A 20,356-nucleotide genomic window follows, 5' to 3' on the forward strand; every position below is an offset into this window, starting at 1 on the left:
TTTGGATTTACATGGTAAATTCAAGGAAAATTTTTCTATTTGATTATGAATACATGTATTTGCGTGAATTGCTTTTGTATTTTTTATCCATGCCAAAATTATGAATACATGTGCTTGTTAATTATTTGGCTTTGAACCACTACATTATTTATATTTGGTTTTGATATAAATGGTTTTGGACAAAAAAAGAAATAGTAAAAAATTAAGGTTTTTAGTTTTTTATTGCATTATTAAGACAACCTTATTTTGGGATATTTCGGAGTTTATAAAGCAATAAAAAATAGTTTTGACATTTGAATATTGGGGAAATTTTAATTTTGAATATTAGTATGTTTATATATATTTTAAAATAACTTAATTGAAGTAATAAGTCACCAAAGTGATTTTTTTGTATAAATTATTTTATTTTAAATTATAAAAGTTTTTGTGCATATAACTTAAGTTATGTTGATATTGATCGCCCAAATGAAGGTTAATAATATTACATGTGCAACTATGGTAATAAACATGTGACGATTATTCGGTTTTACATGTGAGTAATAAATCGGCCCAAAGGAAGATTTATTGTTCGACATGTTCTTATTGTCAATGTTTGATTACTACACCAAGATACCACTTACAAGTTAATATTTTATCCAAAGATGAAATAATGGAGTGTCCTATCTCTTAAGATGAGATTTACCTTTATTCAAATTATTTTGGTTTAAATTTGAAGTCTTTTGTGAAGTTGTTTATAGTTTATGATTTATTCAACTATTATTATATTTGCCAACATCATTGTATGTTTTGGGATAACTATATATACATATATATACTAGTATCTTTTAATTTGATTGAAAGATGAAATTAAAAGAAATATTTTAAAACAAATAAATTCAAATTTTGGCTTTGGTTTTTAATTAAGGATGTCTAATATTTTAAATAGATTAGTTGAAACAAAATGCTACCAAAGTGACTTCTTTTGTGTAGATTAGTTTATTTGAAATATCAAGATGATTATATGTTTTTGTAATTCATGCGTTTATTAATTGACCCAAAGGTAAGTTAATATTGGCAGAATTTCAACGACATCTGTGGTGATAAATGTGTGACAATTATAAGGTATTTTATGTAAGCAATAAGTTAGTCAAAGATTAATTAATTGTTTGACATAATTTATTGTCAATGTTTGATCGCTACAACAAGAGTACCGCTTACTGTTAATATTACTATCCAAAGACTTGATATTAATGTTGTGTTTGGTATCTTGAGATGGGATTAGCTATTATCTTGAATTTATTGTTTACTTATGAATATTTATGTGAGCTTATTTTTATTTATTTTTTGTTCTATATTAAGCTAATTCATCTTCTATTGCCACAATATCTGCTAATATAAATCCTATACCCATGGTTAATGGGACTAATTTCAATGAATAGAAAAAGGCACTTACCTATAGTGCTTCGCTCTATGAACATAGACCTTGCACTAAGGGAAGAACAAATCGCACCTCTCACTGCAGAAAGCACCCCTATGTTAAAAGGGATTTTGAGAGGTGGGATCGTTCAAATTGCAAAAGTCTAATGATCATGAAGCACAACATTTCAGAAGCCTTTAGGGGAAAATAATCTAAAAAGATTACTCAAGCCAAATTTTCCTTGACGAAATTGAGAAACATTTTGCTAAAAACGATAATGTTGAAATGACATCACTTTTGACTTCTTTGATGTCTATAAAGTATAAGGATCAAGAAAATTATGTGCGATCTAAGGGCTATGAGTTTTATGATCCCACAATTAGGAATATTTTTGAGATGAGAATTGCAACATTCTTTTAGGATATTAAGTTTAGAGAGAGAAATAAGGTTAGAGACATTGCTTTTGAGGAGGAATTGGATTCTAACTCAGTTCCTACTATCGCTTTTGATGATGTTTAGGTTCTCATACCTATTATTGATTAAGAAGTGAATCTAGAACCTCCATAAGACAATGTTGTACAACTCCCTATTTAACATAAGGTAATTGTTCTAGAAGAACAAACTCAACAATCTCAAGAATAAATGTCATTAAAAAGGTCCACTAGAGAAATGGTTATAATGACTTTAGTGGAATATTTTGACATTAAGCTACATCAAATGAATATTAAGTTAATGGTTTCTCAATGGTAACATTGATCATACATTTATATGGAGCAATTAGAAAGCTTTGTGTCTAATGATGCAAAGGTAATGATTTGTAAATTAAATAGATTCATCTATAGGCTTTAGCAGACTTCTCATTAGTAATAGTACAAATTTTACCAAATGATTATCTCATTCGGTCTAGAGATGAATTTTATTGATAATCGTATATACCATAAGTTTAGTGGGAGTAGGGTTCTATATTTGGTTTTATAAATTAATGAGATACTATTTGTCAATAATAAGTATAGCCTCAATCAATACCCTAAGAATGACTTTGAGATTACAAAAAATGCATTAGATTTTTTACATTTTAACAGTAGAAAGTCTAATGTATGTTCAGGTTTGTATGCATTGGAATATTGTGTACACTATTGGGATGTTAGGCAGATATTTTAGTCAACCCTGGTTTAGACCATTGGATAGCATCCAAGAGGGTTATAAGGTATTTTCAGAGAATAAAGATTACATGCTCACATAACGGAGGTTTAATCAGTTAGAGATCATCAGGTATATAGACTCTGATTTCGATGGAATATGGATACAAGATTTTGTCACTAAGGTGCAAATTGTGAAAATAAATTGCAGTCTTTTATTCCAATAGCAACAGGAGTACGTCAAAATAAAAACACATAGACTTTAAGTTTCTGGTTGTTAAAGTAAAAGTTCAGAGTGGTTAGGTGTTTATAAAGCATATTGAACAAACTTCATGATTGTGAATCTGCTTACTAAGGAACTACACCTAAGGTTTTATAAGAGCACACTGCTCATATGGGTGTAATGTCATTTAAAGGATATTTGGTTTTAGTGGGAGTTTGTATTTTTAAATACTTTTATGTTATAGACACATTTTCAGTTATTTCAGTTTAAAGATATTAAGTTTATTTTCTGTAGAAATAAAGTTTATTTGGTTTATTCACTCTTTGATTTTGGTAAGGTTTGATCTCACTAAGGAGGACCAGTTGAAAATAGACATGTTTAGATCATATTGCATGTAATTTCCATACTACACATCCATACTTGATCTATGTCATTTGATTGTGTTAATATACGTGATCATGGATGGATTTAGTTACGATATATGTAATGAAAGTCGCATTGGTTCTATGTTAACATAATTAATGGACGAGATTGTTTGGGATACCTTTTGGATATGATAGTAAAATTTTGAGCTCATAAAGTTAAATAATGACATGTAATTATAGAGTAATTAGTATATATATGTGGTCCAAGTGGGAGATTGTTGGAAATATGGACATCACATGTATAATAAAGGTAATTACATGTTATTATTTACTATCATGATAGGTTAGCCCAAATTAAAAGTGATCTAATTTGGTTAGAATTTTATTGGGATTTAATTATTAAATAAAGTATGGGTCAAATATGTGTAGATACTCTAGTAATTGGGTTCTAATCAAATTCTAATTAATGATAGGCTAATTAGAATTTGATTAGAACTAATATGCTAAGGTTATAAATATTAGGGTTATGGTCCCCAAATTATACACAAGATATCTTTTCTAATATCCCATCATTAGAAAAGAGAGAGCAGATATTTTCTGAATTTCTTGTGTACTAATTTGGAAGATCAAATCCCCAAGATCTGGTAAAACTTCAAGGAATTCATGGATTCAGGTATGCTTCAGCATCTAGTATTATTCTTGATGATTTGACATGATAAATCTTGGTTCATTCAGTTTTATTTTAGATTTATTTTACAAATCTAACATTCTGTACCTGCTCTGAAATAGCTATTTAGGCATTTCTGTTGTATATTCTATGTTATAGGCAAGGTTGATGTACCTATTTGCACCTAGTTTAGAATAATACAAAACTATTTGATGATAACTGTAGATATAGAGTTTTTACCATTATTAACTTTAAATAAATAATATTATATGTTAAAGAATTGTGTTATCACTCTTAAGATGTTTCGGAAAGTTTGACCTTGTAGATCACCAACTATTTTTCCCTCCTTTAAAAAATATAGTGAATCGTCTTCATTATTCATCATCATCAACAAAACCTTTCACTATTCCTTTTTAATCATTAATGCAAATGTAATTGAAAATTAATTTCATTACTCATATTAATTACCTAACTTTGTAACTTCTATTTTCAAATTTCTATAAATAGGAGTTCTTCACAACTAGTGAAAGGACTTTTCGACACTTTCACATTCTAACTCTCAAAGCTCTCTCTAAAATTCTCTCAATTTATTTTCTTGGTTTAGCCTTGTCATTAGCTATATTTTCATTTCTTCAACTTATAAATCACCACATGTCGCTACGTTCAATGTTATTGGATTTGCTCCAACCTTTCTCTCGCATTCTTTTAATACCATCAAAAAATCTTCTACAGAAACAAATTTAAGTAAAATATAAAATCAAGTCCAAAGTAATTCATTATCTAATCAAAAGTAATTCATTGTGATAGTTGGAGCATTGTGAATCGGAATATATGATTTAATTAAAAAGATTTTTACCCAATAATGTTAGAGGTAGAGTGAAAGAATAGGAAGGGGTGAAGGACAAATATTGTAGTTTTTCAAGAATCTTTTTTGTATTTGGTTGAATCAGTCAATTGGTTACCATCTTTGTACGTGGGTGAAAAGTTTTAATTGTATAAGTAAAATTGAAATTTTGTTATATATTTTTAAGTTAAATTTAAAAATTAAAAAAATTATAAAATTTAATCTAACTTGCCAAGTAATTATTTTGATCCTCAATATACCAAATAATTACTCTGAAATAAATTATTAGCATATAAAAACTATATAACTTACGCAACTTTAAAATTTAAACATGAAAAATAACATAAAAACCATAAATTAATATCATAATAGCTTGTGAATTAGCCACTGATATTGTGGTAAATAGCTTTTATTGCTTAAGTATGTGTTAACATCCATTTTTAAAGTTCAATTTGTTTATATATAAAAGGTTTTACGGAAAATATTTTCTGTATTTTCTTATGTTTGTTAGACAGAAAATACTTTGGTCAACGGAAAATAAATTACAGGTCAATGTAAAATAAGCCCTTTTTCTTGTAAAATGATTTACCATTTTAAAAAGCGTAAGTCATTTTCCGGAAAAGAGATCATCCATACATAATTTTATTTTTTATAAAAATAATTTAAATCGAGCTTAATATTATTATATTGATAATAAATTTTATTTTTATTTTTAAAAATATTTAAAATATTATATTTTCAATATTATTAAACATACATATTTAATTATTTATATTTAGTCTTATAATAAATTATTAATATAATAAATATAATTTATTATTTTAATAATTTTTTAATATTTCAATTTTATTTTAATAATAAATTTCATAAATAATAATTTTAAATAATATTATTCACATATTATTGAAAATATTCCATATTAATATTTTAATAATAAATATTTATGACAATTATAAATATATTAATAATAAATGTTTTGTAGTATAAAGGTTAAAATATGTTATAAGTTTATGTACACTTCATGATTTCTAATTTAGTCTTTGTACTTTAATTTTCAAGAATTTAGTCCCTTTACTTTTCAAATTTGAAAATCAAGTCCAATATCGTTAATTTTTTTTGTCAATTTTGTTGATGTTATATTTTAAATAAAAATACTCACTTAGTATGACGTTGTAATGAATCAATTTAACATAATATTTTTAATATATGCAAAAACAATGTAAAATATAAAATTATAGATAAAAGTAAATCCAATTAAACAATGAAAAATAAGAAAATCTCAAATGTATGTTTGTTTAATTGAAAACAACTTTTATGAAATATTTTAAAAAATCTACCAAACAATGAAAATATTTTACAGATTTATTCAAACATCAAAAAATATTAACTTTTCTAGAAAAGTAAATCATTTTCCGAAGGTCATTTTCTATTAAATAAACGGAGCCTAAGTTCACACTTACCTCATCTCTCGATAAAAATAAAATCATAATAATATTTTTTTAATAAACTATCATGGTTATTTAATTAATTAACTCTAAATATGACAAAAATAACATGCTAAATTTTGATTAGTCCAGTACTTTATTGTCTTCATAAAACTTAATTCAAATTCCACATTAATTTAGGGGATAACTTTTGTACGAGTACATATATCTTTACGTTCAAGAAAATTCTAAAAACAGTTTTCCATGAGGTAAAAGTAACTTAGCCGTTGAATAAAAAAAGAAAATGATTATAAAGGCTACAGAAGCCGAATTACCAAGTTGCAAGTTAAGAATTACTTAATATAAGATTGGATAAATTATCTCGTTAATTATTCTATATAGGGGTTACTCCTATTTTAATCATTCCAATTTTTTTTTTTTGTTAATTTTTTCACTGTTGTTAAAGAGATCGATCAAATTGATTACTCCACCGTTAAATGTTAACAGAATATTGACATCGCTTTAGACAATATGTTTTCAGATCTATTATTGAATAAATCATTCACTGAATAAGATTCTGTAGAATAAGATTATTATCCAATCTACGTTAACAAATCTCATGTGCCTATTTCTCTTTTAACCTTATTCTCTTTAATTGTCTTTATAAAACAGTCTTGTCCCAAAACTGTGTTGGAACATCAATTGGGACATTGTGTTTGGACAGGTGTCAAACAATGATATTTTCAAAGATTTCAAAGAAATTGAGTAATTTATACACCATAATCGTGGAATAATTACTTAATACATGAAACATTACTTATAACATGAAATTTTTTCTAAGAAATTAAGTACTTTGTAAACCATGGAAAAATTACTTAATACATAAAATGTTACTTAAAACACAAAGTGGCTTTTAAGAAATTCGTAAATCAGGGAAGAATTACTTAATAATACATAAAAGGTTACATAAAACATGAAAAAGTTTATAAGAACTTAAGTAATTTGTAAAACTTGAAAGGATTATGTAGAAACAAGGGGGTGTACCTTGCTTGGCAAACCAAAATTGTGACTAAAATGGTACTTGAAATTATGCCATAGTTTTAACCACGAAATCAAAAGTGCAAAAATGTAAACACCAAGTTGTTTACCCAGTTCGACCTCAACCTACATTTTTGCGAGGCATTGCTTAGAGGAATGATCCACTATCTTTCTCATAGTACAAGCAATGATTTATTTTCTAACACTAGTCTAATACTCACCAACTTAGCAACATCACAATTGTACAAAGACTAAATCACTCTCCCATTAAACTTTCCCTTTGAAAGCTTAGCTTTGCAACTCTAAAGACTCTCTTAATTGCTTACAGAAATAATGCACACATACACATTCCTAACTTAAAAAAAAATTGTGCACTATCAAACTCTCAATCTCTTGGTTACTCTCTAACCTAGGCAAAACTTAAGCTTATATACTACTTAAGTTTTACTTACATAAGAGTTATAATCTAATCACTTTTCTATAAAGTAAAGCTGAAAATCAACTTAAGATAATACTTCCCTAAAAGTTTCAATGTAATCCAATGTCTTCAACTATAGAAAGTGAATTTACTTGTTCCGCAAGTAATTTGACTTAATCCACAAGAAACCACTCTTTAAGTTTGTAATTTCAACTTAATTGATTTTCATGTTTTGGGCTTTACTAATTCAATATCATCAAAAATAAATAGCTCAATACTTTTGTTCTAAAATCTATCAACTCTTCAAAAGGGTAAATATAACAATGAAATAGTGTTTGAAATTGTGAACAATGTTTCAACTACAAAAACAACTACAGAATGAACATTGCCTTCAAATGTGTCAATAGATTACTTAAGACATGAAAAATTTTCTAAAAAAATTAAAGAATTAGTAAATCACAAAACAATTACTTAATACATGAAACGTTAGATAAAATATGAAATGGTTTCTAAAAAATTAAGTAATTCATAAATGATGGAAGAATCACTTAATACATGAATTTTATTTGAAACATGACGCGGTTTCTAAGAAATTAAGTAATTTTTAATCATGGATAATTACTTAAACCATGAAAATGTTTCTAAAGAATTAAATAATTCATAAAGCTTGAAAGAAATACTAAATATACATGTAGGATTACTTAATACATGCTTTCTAAAAATTAAGTTCATGATACCAATACTTAATACATATTAACCTAATGTGTAAAAGGATTTATAAAAAAATTAAATAACTTTGAGGAATTACTTAATATATAAAATAGTTACTTATAATGTGAAACCAAAATTAAGAAATTAAGTAATTTGTAAAAACACAAAATTACTTAAAATATGAAGCGGTTTCTAAAAGTTTAAGTAATTCTTTTAAAATGAATGAGTTACTTAAAACATTAAAACATTTCTAATACATTAACTAATTTAACATTTAATTAGGATGGTAAAATTTAAACCGCTTAATGAATTCTAAACTAATCCACTTCTGGACGCAGGGAGGGGTAAGGCAAGACAGGGTAGATTTTTTTTATTTTAGATGATGGATATGGAACGATCATGGTAATTGCTTACCTCACCCCTACTCACTCTAGTATATAAAATTATCATTGTATATATAAACTATTAAAATGGTAAACATATGTTAACATAATATAAATCTATATATATTATGTTTAAAACTTTTTTGAAGAATTATAGTTAAATATTTTCTTAATATTAAAAAATTGAAAATATTAAAGATAAATAGCAAATTTCAAATTGAAGTGGAGCAGAGAGAGGTGCAAATGTATGTACATAACATCCATGAAGGTAGTAATAATTTTAGTGAAGTGAGACAAATGATGGAGTAGAACATGCTACTTATTAAACAATGTTAAATTAAGCAATATTCATCACTATCCTGTCCATTACTATCCATATATATATATATATAATTTATTATGTAGGGATACACCTAATATTAAGGAACTCACACTAGAACCCCTACAAGGACTGTACTTCTGGTAATGAAAAGTGAGAACTTCTTGTAAAAAAAAAAAAAAAAACTTGGTCGAATGATGTGCAAGCCATGACATGGTGATTGCAGATATTGGAAGGCACAGGAAGATTCATCGGCCTAGTTGGTGTAATACTTAATGAACATGAACAGGGTGAAATAATTCCTCCAAACTTAAATTTTAATTTGATGTTTAAAAGTATTTAAATGAAAATATTAATGAATTTAAGTAAGAAAATTTTATCTTTTATGATATGAGTTAGACTCCAACTTTTAAAGCTCTAGCTTAACTTCGCCTATTGTTAATTTGAGATATATTATATTATATTATTTTAATATATTATATAATTTGCATCACATAAAAATTAAATTTATAATGATACATAATTTTATAATGTAAATATTAAAAAATTATGTTCATTAGTTATATTTAAAATTTTAATAAAAGAAAAATATATAAAGGTGTTAAATATTAAATGAAAATAGGGTAAATTAACTTTTTAAATTTTTGAAAAAAAAAAGTAGGTGGGTCTAAAATAATTTTAGATTAATCATTTACAAAATATGAATAAATTTGACAAAATTTAAAAATCCTATTTCGAGCTAAATGAGCTTAACTAAGTGTTGATATAATGCGACAAGGAAGAGGTATGGAAGAAGATGTGGTGGTTATTACAAAAGCCGATTCACCGAGTTGAGGCAGAGAGCAAAAGGTTACAAAGAGCAAGGGAGAAGAAAGTATGAAAACTAAGTGCAAGGATCACGAGCCAAGGTGCAAAGCATGTGACTATTGCACAAAATGCATCCCATGGAGGTCTATCGTTTAGATGAGGATCATTTGACTCACAAGAATTGGCTCAATTCAAAGAACTGATGGAGAAGCATGTCTATTTGAAGCCTGGGTGGCTCAATGAAGTAGATATGGAAAGTTACACTACGTTGGTAAATAGGGAAACTAATCTTAGAATATTGAGGGGTATCATATCTGATAAGATTATATTTGATTTAATTATGTAAATATTGTAAATCCCTTAATTATAAGGATAGGCTCCATCTCATTTGTCGATGTAAATTTAGCTAGACCGTTGGATTTGGGGGAGCTCAACTATAAATAAAGAGCCTCTCACTCGGTTGTAAATCATCCATTGTTTTGTATTTTTTGAGAGTGAATACTAAATTGAGAGCATTTACTCAAATATCTCCCGTACATTATTTTTTTGTAGTTATTCTGTTCTTTTGAGCAATCTTTTGGCTTGTGTTGCTTCCGCTAGATAAATTGGTGTCTTGGAGGAATTCTGCGAAAATCCTCACTTTATTGAAGTTAAGCTGACTTAGGCGTATTTGAAATGATAGAATCGCCTAAGGCCATACGGATTGCGAGACAAAAGGTCTAGCTTCATGATAGTTGGTATCCGAGCTAGAGTTGCAAAGGCACTGTAGAGATGTCGAAAAAAGTTGCTGATCAGAGTGAGCCAAGTGAGACTCGCAGATGGGCTAAAAAACCAATCTTATTTAAGGATATGTTGTTGGCTTTAGAGGATCGATTGGTCAATCTCAAGAAGTCAATGAGGGATGTGAGTGAAACACTTAAGGTGGTTGTGGGACACACCGATGGGTTTGATTCAATGGAGGATCAACTCAAAGAGTTTGTGTTGGAGTCTCACAAGTCCAATGTGGAAAAGGTGCATGAGGTACTTAATTCCACGAAGAATATGTTGACAGAGAGGAACGCTACTCTCGAGGCCATGGTGATGGCTTTAAAGGAGGAAATAATAGCCACGACAAATGCTTTGAGCACAAGAATAGAGGAGCTCAAGGGAGAGCTTGCCTTGTGTCGAGCAGCCATGGGTAATGGAGTGTCGAGTGCAACACTCAATTGTAAGGTAGACGTTCCGAAGTTGAAAGAGTTTGCGATGACAAAATCTATATGCGATGTGGATAACTTTTTGTGGAGGATGGAACAATACTTCCGTGCCAATGGCATTATGGACGATGCTATTAAGGTAAATATTGCTACCATGTTTCTTACTAATTTTGTGCTTTTATGGTGGCGGAGCTCCACGAATAAAAGGCATAGTGAGATTGAGGCTTGGGAAGAGTTCCAACATGAGTTGAAATGATAGTTTTACCAAGAGTATGCCAAGGATTAAGCTCGGGAAAAAGTTACAACGGCTTATACAACAAGGCACGGTTAGGGAGTATGTGCAGGAGGTTAGTGAACTATGCTCTAGATTTCTTATTTGAGCGAGAATGAGGCATTTTTCTCCTTTATAGATGGGTTGAAGCCAAGCGCAAATCAAAATTTACAAAACCGAGGAATCCAGGAACATATCAAAGCCATGATGGTAGCGGAGTCCTTAGTTGAACTTGTTTTAATGAAAGATAGGTTTGAGTCTTCCAAGCCCAATGAAAGGACAATGGTGGGGGAGAACATGAGGAAGATGAAGAAGGATATAGCGATGATGGCAACAATAGTAGTAGCGATGGTGGTAATGGGAAACCACGAAATAGAAAGCGTAAACCCAACAACCCGAAAGAAAAGGGGATCAAGATAATATGTTACCTCAATGGATCGTATATGATTAAGAATTGCTCGAAGATATCTTTGTTTTTGGCTATCAAAGGGAATGATAAGCCAAAGGAAGCGCCCATGAAGCTTGGTGCAATCATGAGTAGAGACGCTACCAAGAGGACTAATGAGAGTGGGAAGAAACTAGTGAAATGCTTCTTTTTTAGTGGTCCATATAGGATGCAAAATTTTCTAGAGCGAGTTAAACCATCTGTGACTAGTAAAGGGGAGAAAGCGGAGCCTAATGAGAAGAAAGCATTGAAGCAATTCAATGGTACCTACTCTTGCAGAGAGGAATATCATTGAGGAAGGTTTGATGTTTGTGAACATCAACATTGTAGGCTAGAAGATGAGTGCTCTTGTTGATACGAGAGCATCAAACTTATTCATATCGAAAAAAGCTACGAAAAAACTTGGTCTTTCGATTAGGAAATCGAATAAGAAGATCAAGATGGTAAATTTCGAGGAGGCCTCAACTGTAGGAGTAGCTCAAGGCGTGGAACTACAAATCGATGAATAAAAGGGCAATGAAGATTTTGAGGTAATCTAGTTAGATGATTACGATTTTGTGCTTGGTTTAAACTTTCTTGACAGGATTCAGGCAGATTTTTTCTTTGGGACAATTAAATTCATATCGTTGATAGTTTGTTATCATGAATCGTTATGCAAGTGAATAAAGATATGAAAGTTGGGGTCAATGTGTTATCGACAATCTAACTAACCGAGGATGTTTCGTATGGGAGGGACATTAACACGGGTTGTGCATCAGACTTCGAGGGAAAAGTAACGATGCAAACTAGACAGTTGAGGTGAGTAAATATTGTGAGTAATGTACATTTCAAACATTTTGGTAGTGTTTTGTATTATGACTTGTTGGCTTGGCGAGAATATAGGGGCCCTTTCATAGTTCTGAAGTAGAGAAGTCGAGGGGCGTACAAACCGGAGTTGTTGGGAAAACTCAAGGTCAACCCTGTATTCAACGTGAGTATACGAAAGCCTAGTTGTGTAGATCAAGCGGATCTTGATTGAGGCAAGTCAGAATTGGGGCAAGTGAGAGCGATGGCTTCTTGCCAACGAGATGTACCAACGAGTGAAATGAAGCAAGCTAAGAGGCGACGAAAGCTAAGGAAAAATTTTTGAAGGGTGGGACGACCCGATAATGAGACTAGTCAGGAAAAAGCTAATGTGTTGAGAAAGTTTCGAGGTGAATCAAGTCAGTACCATTCCGAGAGTGCAACGAGGGCGCTATGAGAATGGGTAGGGGAGAATGTCACGGGCCAAGGTGCAAAGCCTATGACCATCGCACAAAATGTATCCCATGGAGATCTATTGGTTAGATGGGGATAATTTAACCCATAAAACTTGTCTGATTTAAAGAACTGATGAAGAAGCTTGTCTGTTTGAAGCCCAGATGGCCCAATAAAACAAATATAGAAAGGTAAGCTACCTTTCTAAATAGGGAAACTAAGCTTAGAAATATATGATAAGATTAAATTTCATTTGATTATGTAAATCTTGTAAATCCCTTAATTATAAGCATAGGCTCCATCTCGTCTGTCGATGTAAATTTAGCTAAACCGTTGGATTTTGGGGAACTCAACTATAAATAGAGAGTCTTCCCCTCAGTTGCAAATTACCCATTGTTTTGTATTCTTTGAGAGAGAATACTAAATTAAGAGCATTTACTTAAACACCTCTCCTGCATTGTTTTTCTGTGGTTATCCTGTTCTATTGAGCATTCTTTTGGTTTGTGTTGCTTTCGCTATATAAATTGGTGCCTTGGAGGAATTTTGTGAGAATCTCACTTTGTTAGAGTTAAACTGACTTAGGCGTATTTATAACAATAGAATCACTTAAGGCCGCACGGATTACGAGACAAAAAGTCTAGCCCCGTGAAACAAGGAGTATGCTAGGCTTAGCATGCTTGGAAAGTTAATCTTTTCTTAATTGTTCCCATATATATTTATAGGCGGGATCTTGTGTAGAATGGCATCTGGCCATCATTGCGGAATGCGTGGAATGAATGTCTTTGGTGGGACAACGATGTCTATGATGGGACAAACCTTGCCATTCATTTTGACTTGACGATACGGAGCAGTTGAACTCACGTGAGGTTTGATGGCCAATAATATTATGTTCTTAACAGAAGCCTGGGGTCTAGAGCAACAAATGGTTCTTACTTTTCTAGATGGTTGGGACGGAAGTTAAAGCTTAAGGGTGACCATTCGATTGACCATTGGCGAGTTTGTTGCTCAGGCGACCTTCCAACTTATCATGTGTCCTTATTCAAATAAAGGGTATAAAACTAAGTATAAATTATGCCATCCAAAATAGAATAAAACAAGGGAAAAAGATACAATTAAAAGTAATTGTGAGAATAGTAAAGAATTGAAAAAGATAAAATTAAGCTCTTACCTAGTAAAACAAGGTGGCTTTGATTTTTTGAGATTTTTTATGTTTGGTTCGTACAGAAATGTCAAAACATGTTGATTATTTTGTCATAAATAAAGTCAAAAGTACTACAGTATAGACCACTTCAACAAGACAAAAACAATGTAGTAGGAGCAAAGTTAAAAATTAAATATCAGTCCAATAAATTGATCGATAAATACTCTAATCAAAATAATTAAGAATATGATTTAATTAAATATTTAATAAAAATTGTATTCAATTTAATGATACTTTTTTAGATATAAAATTAATTAATTAAATGCTTCATCAATTAAAGAGTACAAAAGCAATTAGAATTTGTTTTTAAAATTTTTAAACCAATTGTGCTGACAATTCAGTGAACTAAACAACTTTGGATTCAAAGTTGAATTCCAAAATTTCCATCACTATTAGCACTACAATATTGACCAAAATAAACTGAGATAAAGCACAGGGCTTTTGAGGAAATAATTTATTTACTTAACTGATGATAAGGACATGATTGCTTACTTCTAGCTTTGGCCAATAACCAGTCTCAATCATCAAAGCATGCTGAAATTACCAAAATGCACGATATTGAAAGATTAGAGAAAGTAAAGCTATGGAAACCAGGTTCGTGAACCCTTCACCCACTCAACTCAGTCTTACCACCAAAATTAGAATACAGTTTATTCATGTTGGTAGCTGCAAGCAACTTATAAGCTCATGCTTTTATTAATTGGTGTTTTCTTTATATTGCTGAATTGATTCAAATTATACGTACTAATTTGAAAAACACTTTCAAGATGGCAATTCCTTGATGGAAATGGTACGAACCAATTCATTTCTGGTAACAAAGCTTCTAAACTGTGAGTTACCACTGCGGAGAACCGCATTTCTATTATTGTTTCCAGTGAAGACAATTCATTTTTGTATTTGATCAAACACTGGTATGGTACCCGCAAGTAGTAGTAATAAAACTTAATAGCAGGTAGCATGTTAGAGACGCTAAAAATATTTTGATATTGATGATGAATACTTTCTAGGCATCTCAAATTCCTTGCCACCACTTACAAATATATTGATCAACCTTACAAAATGTGCACTCCTTAACCCACCAAATACAGATACAATGGTTCTCCTTTGAATATATGAAAGTAAAAATCATGGCTGCCTTCTGGAACGGGGCAGCAGAGCCAGAAGTATCTTCTTCCTAGGGCCCTGCCAATCAAATCACCTTCATTAGTTACAATTCAGGATATTATGTAAACTTAAAGATTTCATTTTGCACCCACGTATGAGGGAACGGCAAACAGTTTCCAAACAATATATTCACATAAAAAGATGATGATTATGGGTTTGAATCTAGAAGACACCCTGATCACAGCCCATTTTACCGAATCCCCTAAATTTATTGTTAGCAGACAGATTGTAAATCTTCTCATCTGTAACATGGTAAGCACCTGGATACTGCAGCCGTTTCAAAGTCAAAACAATCATTAGCAGGCTCCTCTGCAATAAATCAGGTAGTAGAACTACAAATTATCAGCAAGGAAAATCGCTGATTCATAGTGCTTTCTGAAAATGTTCAACTACAATCCATCCAATCAACTTCACAGGAAGCTTTATATTCTTGGGCAACCATGTTGCCAGAACAAAACTGAATGTCTTCAGTTAGAATGAATTTGGCCTAGGCAGCAGGTAAGCAAAATTCATGCAAAATATCTAGGCAATGTGTACTTGGGTGCTCAAATCGGTCAAAGCTCTGTGCCTATGCTAAAGATCACTTAAAATGTGTTCTGAAATTAATGAAGAACGTACAAGACATGCTAGAATTTTCAACATCAGAAACTTGTTTTCTATATTCGCATCGGTTATTAATTTCAGCTCATCAATTAAGAATATAAAGAACAAAAAATTAACAATAAACAACATACAAATACATAAAAGAAGCTAAATTACCATAGGTATTCCTAGCTCTTTAAGGTCATTTTCGCCCATCTGCTTCAATGCAGTCATATCCACCTGAGTAAATTATCAAACCTAAAGATCAGCTGAGCTACAGATAAAAACAAAGCAATTCACCAATCAAAATCACATCTGTCCATGATATTTCAGAAACCTAAAACTATTACGTAAATCTTCAGATTTAGGAAGATAGAACAGCTGCAGCAACACCAAACAGGAAATTTCTCTATGTACAATCTGTTTGGAAACATCAATACTCAAACGCCTTGAAGATACGTACAATTGTTTTATAAGACATTCACAAGTTTAACACCAATACCAAACTTGCAATCATTTAAAACACAATAACACCAGCCATAGTAGGCAGAATAACCATATCCGACATTTGTCAAGTAAAAGTAGATTTTGATATTTTATTCGAAGTAAAATAAATAAAAATACGTCCCTGCATCTCTGCAGCACAAAACACAAGCATCAATTGCCTACTATCAAGGTATAACAAAATACTGGTTTTTCATATCCTCTAACCCTTCCCATTATTTTGGGAAGAGGGTTGTCAATCTGGCATGGGGAGGGATATGAGGGTACATGAATCATCCTTTATTTCTTTTAAATACAAAAGGAACTCATAAAGAAGGTTACATAATAAGATGTAAATCTTTCAACTGATAAACTTCATTCCTCATCCTAAGCTTAAACTTGTAAGCTCCATGCTGAAAGTCTCTAGATCTAATCACTGGATTTCCAGTTTTGGGCCATAAAACATACAGATTAATCTTTGCTTCTATAAATTTCCATTATTCACTTTTATTTGGACCATGTGAAGACATCTTTACATTAATAACCACCTCTGCAAGAATCAAGCTAGAAATATATGACCTGAAAGTGATATATTTAAGGATTAAAATTTATGCGAAATCCCGGATGCTACCAAATCTGCAATTAGGTGAAGATGAAAGAAACATCCTAGGATCTTGCATTTGCACTATGCTAATGACATACAGAAATTAGCAAAGAACAAAGAACAAGCAACAAATTACTATGAAGAAATAACATATCAAATGAAAATGCATCTTTGTTCTTAGCTGATTAGTCTTCCAAAGCATCTCTGAACACCTTTTTTCTTTCAAAAAAAGGAAAACAATTTATCCTTATGCAGAGAATCTAGGGACCCAGATTACTTACTTCTTCTGCCTTGAAGGTAATTGTATACTTTCCAAGCCCCAATGAATGTAGCAAGCCTTCAACAGTTTGTTGTTCAGCACCCTATATGGCAGCCGGCCAAAAAACAAAGGTAAGAAATTCATCTAAGCACTGCTCTTTAAAAACCAAAGTCCACGTATAACTATTTTAAAAGAAAAGTCCTCAGGAAAACACAATTTTATGCATGACCAGTAAAGCAAACAACATTGAGCGCTTGATAAAACGGAGTTGGAAGTTTAGCAAAAATATTGTGAGAATCAAGGCAGTGAAGAAAGCAGAGGTAGTGGAATAGAGGAAGAAGAGAGGGGGCAGACATTATGATGCAGATTTGATGAGAAAAAGAAAAAGAAAAAGAAATAAATAATGCTTCCATAGAGAAGATTCTTTGTTAATATGAAAAGAAGAGGTAGTTAAAAGGTATAGAGTCAAGAGGGGTTTGAAAGGAACATGTAGCACCTACTACTGGAAATTTCGTAAATGTAAGAACACTATCTTAGGCATCTTATATACAATCAGAAAGAAACCTCAACTGCTACTTGTTCATACCCAAAAGCAACCACATGGTCCACACCAATAGCTACCAACAGTTAACAGAAATTTCTAAGAATGAGATCAAGAACATTCATGTCACCTAAAATATGCGATGGTACAGTTTCCAAAGGACAATTTGGAAAACAAACAGAAGATAAGAGGGTTCAGAACTGCCACTTGCTCAGAACCAAGAGTAACCATACAAATAGTTACCAACAGTTGGCAGAACCTTCTAAGAATGAGATCAAGAACATGCATGTCACCTAAAAAAGGTAATGTTACAGTTTCCAAAAGACAATTTGGATAACAAACAGAAAGATGGAGGGTGCTTCCCACCATATTCTTATCCACCTCAAATAGAAATATTTTAGGATGGGTCTTGAGCTTCCAAGCATGGGGCTCTAAGAATAAGATTAAAACATTTTGACCATTTCAAAAATGCAAACATGATAAATTATCATACAAAGTACACCAGGAGTTACAGTAAAGAACAGTCTGAACTTATGAGCATAAGCAGCAGATGTTCACAAGAGAATATGGTAAAAAAAAAATATGTAAAACTTGTTAGTTGCACAATTCGCTGGTAGCATGAAATGTAGATGGCAAATAGCACATACAGAGTATGAATTTTTTTGTACAATGCTGCTTGGAGGAATTGGACTTGGAATTTGGGGGCCCGGTGGCATGGGCTTTGCTGAAGTGGTTGGCAATCTGGACTTTGTAACAAAAGATGTTGTACTCACACCTGGAGCATCAATAACATCTTTTCCCATGTATGAAACTGGTCTGACATCATCATATGTCCTGTTTACCTGCCTTCTCTGAAAATCTTCAGCATTTCTTGGGGGAGATAAACCCCTAGAAGAACCCATTAATCTGTCTGGAGATCGTTGCCTTAAATGATCTAAAGTCCAAGGAGAATAAGAACTTCTTGAAGTGGTAACACGAGGCAAATCATCCACACTTCTTGTGGAAGGAAATCTGCCCAAGATGCTAGTTTCCCTAGACTCTAGCACTCGCTCCCTTGGTTCAGGTATTCGCTCCCTTGACTCAGATGTTTGATGTGTCTCATAAGGCTGTCCCATTCTTGACAACTTTTCACGAAGGTCCATGTCCTTCCTGTTTTCATCACTCTGAGCCCGTCTAAACACATTCTTTTGCATGAGTTTAAATCGGAGATCATCTTTACCAATGTGAACAGCTTTTTAAAAAAAATTTCCCAAAAGAAGTGACATTAATAATCTCACAAACAATTCATAAATCAGGAAAGCAAGATGTTGCAACACAGAGGCAAAAGTTCACTACCATTCAAGCCATTGCCATTCAAACTTGTAGTATAACCATCTCCTCTTTGTCTGTAGAAAAGGCAAACCAGCACAATAACTTTTTAACACAAGTAAACTTCATTGATAAACTAATAGGGTTGAAAGTTCACAAACATAGAAAATAAATGCCAAAGGTAGGGCAACGAATTACTTCTCACAGCCTATGTAGCAGCATCATTTATTTTTCTTAGAGAATCCTAGTCAAACGCATATCCCACAGTCAAAATGGAAACAGGATGCAGTCCTGGATTCCGAATTATACAAATACTATTGAAGAAAAAAGGATTTAAACACATTCACGTCTAATGGTCACTCTCAAGTCCACCCATACAACAGAACACATTTTATCAGTTGAACAAACACCTAAAGTAAATATGCGAGCTGCATCTGATATGATAACAGCAGCATCATTATATTCCACAAGGATATACAGAACATTACTTAAATAGCCATTGCGCAAGCACCAACATAGCAAAGCAAGACTCAGAAATGCTGAGAAAACTACAGTAAAATTCTTTAAAATATACCGTTTGTTGTTTAGCTGACTTCCATGCAAGGAAGAACTATCTGTGTTGCCTCCTAACCTATCCCTTACAGATCGCTTACTTCCAGAAACAGGATGAGAATCAGAAAGATCAACACCGGATGCAGGGCCAGCCCTCTTCACCACCTACGCCAACACAATCGATCAAGTTCAGACTCACAACAAGCCAACAAAAAATTAGGGGAACTACACCATCAATTATTTTTTGAAGAACGAGCTTAAGACTTTAATAAATAACAAGGAGAAACCTACTATGCTTAACTGCATCGTTCGAAGTCAGACTGGATACAATTTATGTTCAAAGGATAAAATCCTACTAATTTCAAGCTTATTTCTTAAATTTCAGCAGCAACCATACATACTTGAGCAACATCACCAAAAATAGCGAAAAAGAAAGAAAAAAAACTATTAAGAGGAAAATAAAGTACAATAAAAATACCTGGCCGGTACGGCCGAGAGTAATAGTGACACGGCCCCGCGAAGCTTCTGCCATGAAAAAAAAAACCTAGACAAGTTAAAAATCGACTAATCGGTTCTTTCGGTTATAACTTCTGACGGATCAACGAAAATGATGCTTATCATCGCCTTTTCAAAGAAAGGAAAGCGTAGAAAAACAGAAACCCTAAAACTCCTCAATGAGAGATTTTAAACATGGATCGTAAGGGATTTGTAAGTGGTCACCTGTAAAGGGTAAATTACACCATTAGTCATCAAACATGTGTAAGTGTTTGTTTTGGTCATTTA

The 20,356-nt window shown here is 31.7% G+C and overlaps 1 protein-coding gene across 2 annotated transcripts; it reads right to left on the reverse strand.

The window, feature by feature from the left end:
- Window positions 1-15,040: 15,040 nt before the first annotated feature.
- Window positions 15,041-20,323, reverse strand: LOC108479935 (uncharacterized). Of its 2 annotated transcripts, none has more exons than XM_017782799.2 (7): window positions 20,052-20,323; window positions 19,596-19,738; window positions 19,049-19,098; window positions 18,361-18,944; window positions 17,195-17,275; window positions 16,004-16,066; window positions 15,041-15,262 (listed from the first exon to the last, which is right to left on the reverse strand). In XM_017782799.2, exons 1-7 carry the CDS (start codon window positions 20,103-20,105, stop codon window positions 15,206-15,208), a joined length of 1,032 nt encoding a protein of 343 aa, XP_017638288.1. In that variant the 5' UTR covers window positions 20,106-20,323; the 3' UTR covers window positions 15,041-15,205. The 2 variants fall into 2 exon arrangements, with proteins under 2 accessions (XP_017638288.1, XP_052879404.1); XM_053023444.1 differs by lacking the exon at window positions 20,052-20,323 and adding an exon at window positions 19,865-20,014.
- Window positions 20,324-20,356: the final 33 nt, after the last annotated feature.

The sequence above is a fragment of the Gossypium arboreum genome, chromosome 12 (assembly GCF_025698485.1).
Source record: "Gossypium arboreum isolate Shixiya-1 chromosome 12, ASM2569848v2, whole genome shotgun sequence".
NCBI lineage: Eukaryota > Viridiplantae > Streptophyta > Magnoliopsida > Malvales > Malvaceae > Gossypium > Gossypium arboreum.

What these genes read in the sequence shown, in the direction of transcription:
- LOC108479935 (XM_017782799.2), bottom strand. Translation starts at nt 20,105, where the DNA reads ATGGCAGAAGCTTCGCGGGGCCGTGTCACTATTACTCTCGGCCGTACC. An exon ending in CTCTCGGCCGTACCGGCCAG is followed by an intron (nt 19,739 to 20,051) that starts GTATTTTTATTG and finishes GTGTTGGCGTAG; the next exon opens with GTGGTGAAGAGGGCTGGCCC. An exon ending in TACAAAAAAATTCATACTCT is followed by an intron (nt 17,276 to 18,360) that starts GTATGTGCTATT and finishes GCTGCCATATAG; the next exon opens with GGTGCTGAACAACAAACTGT.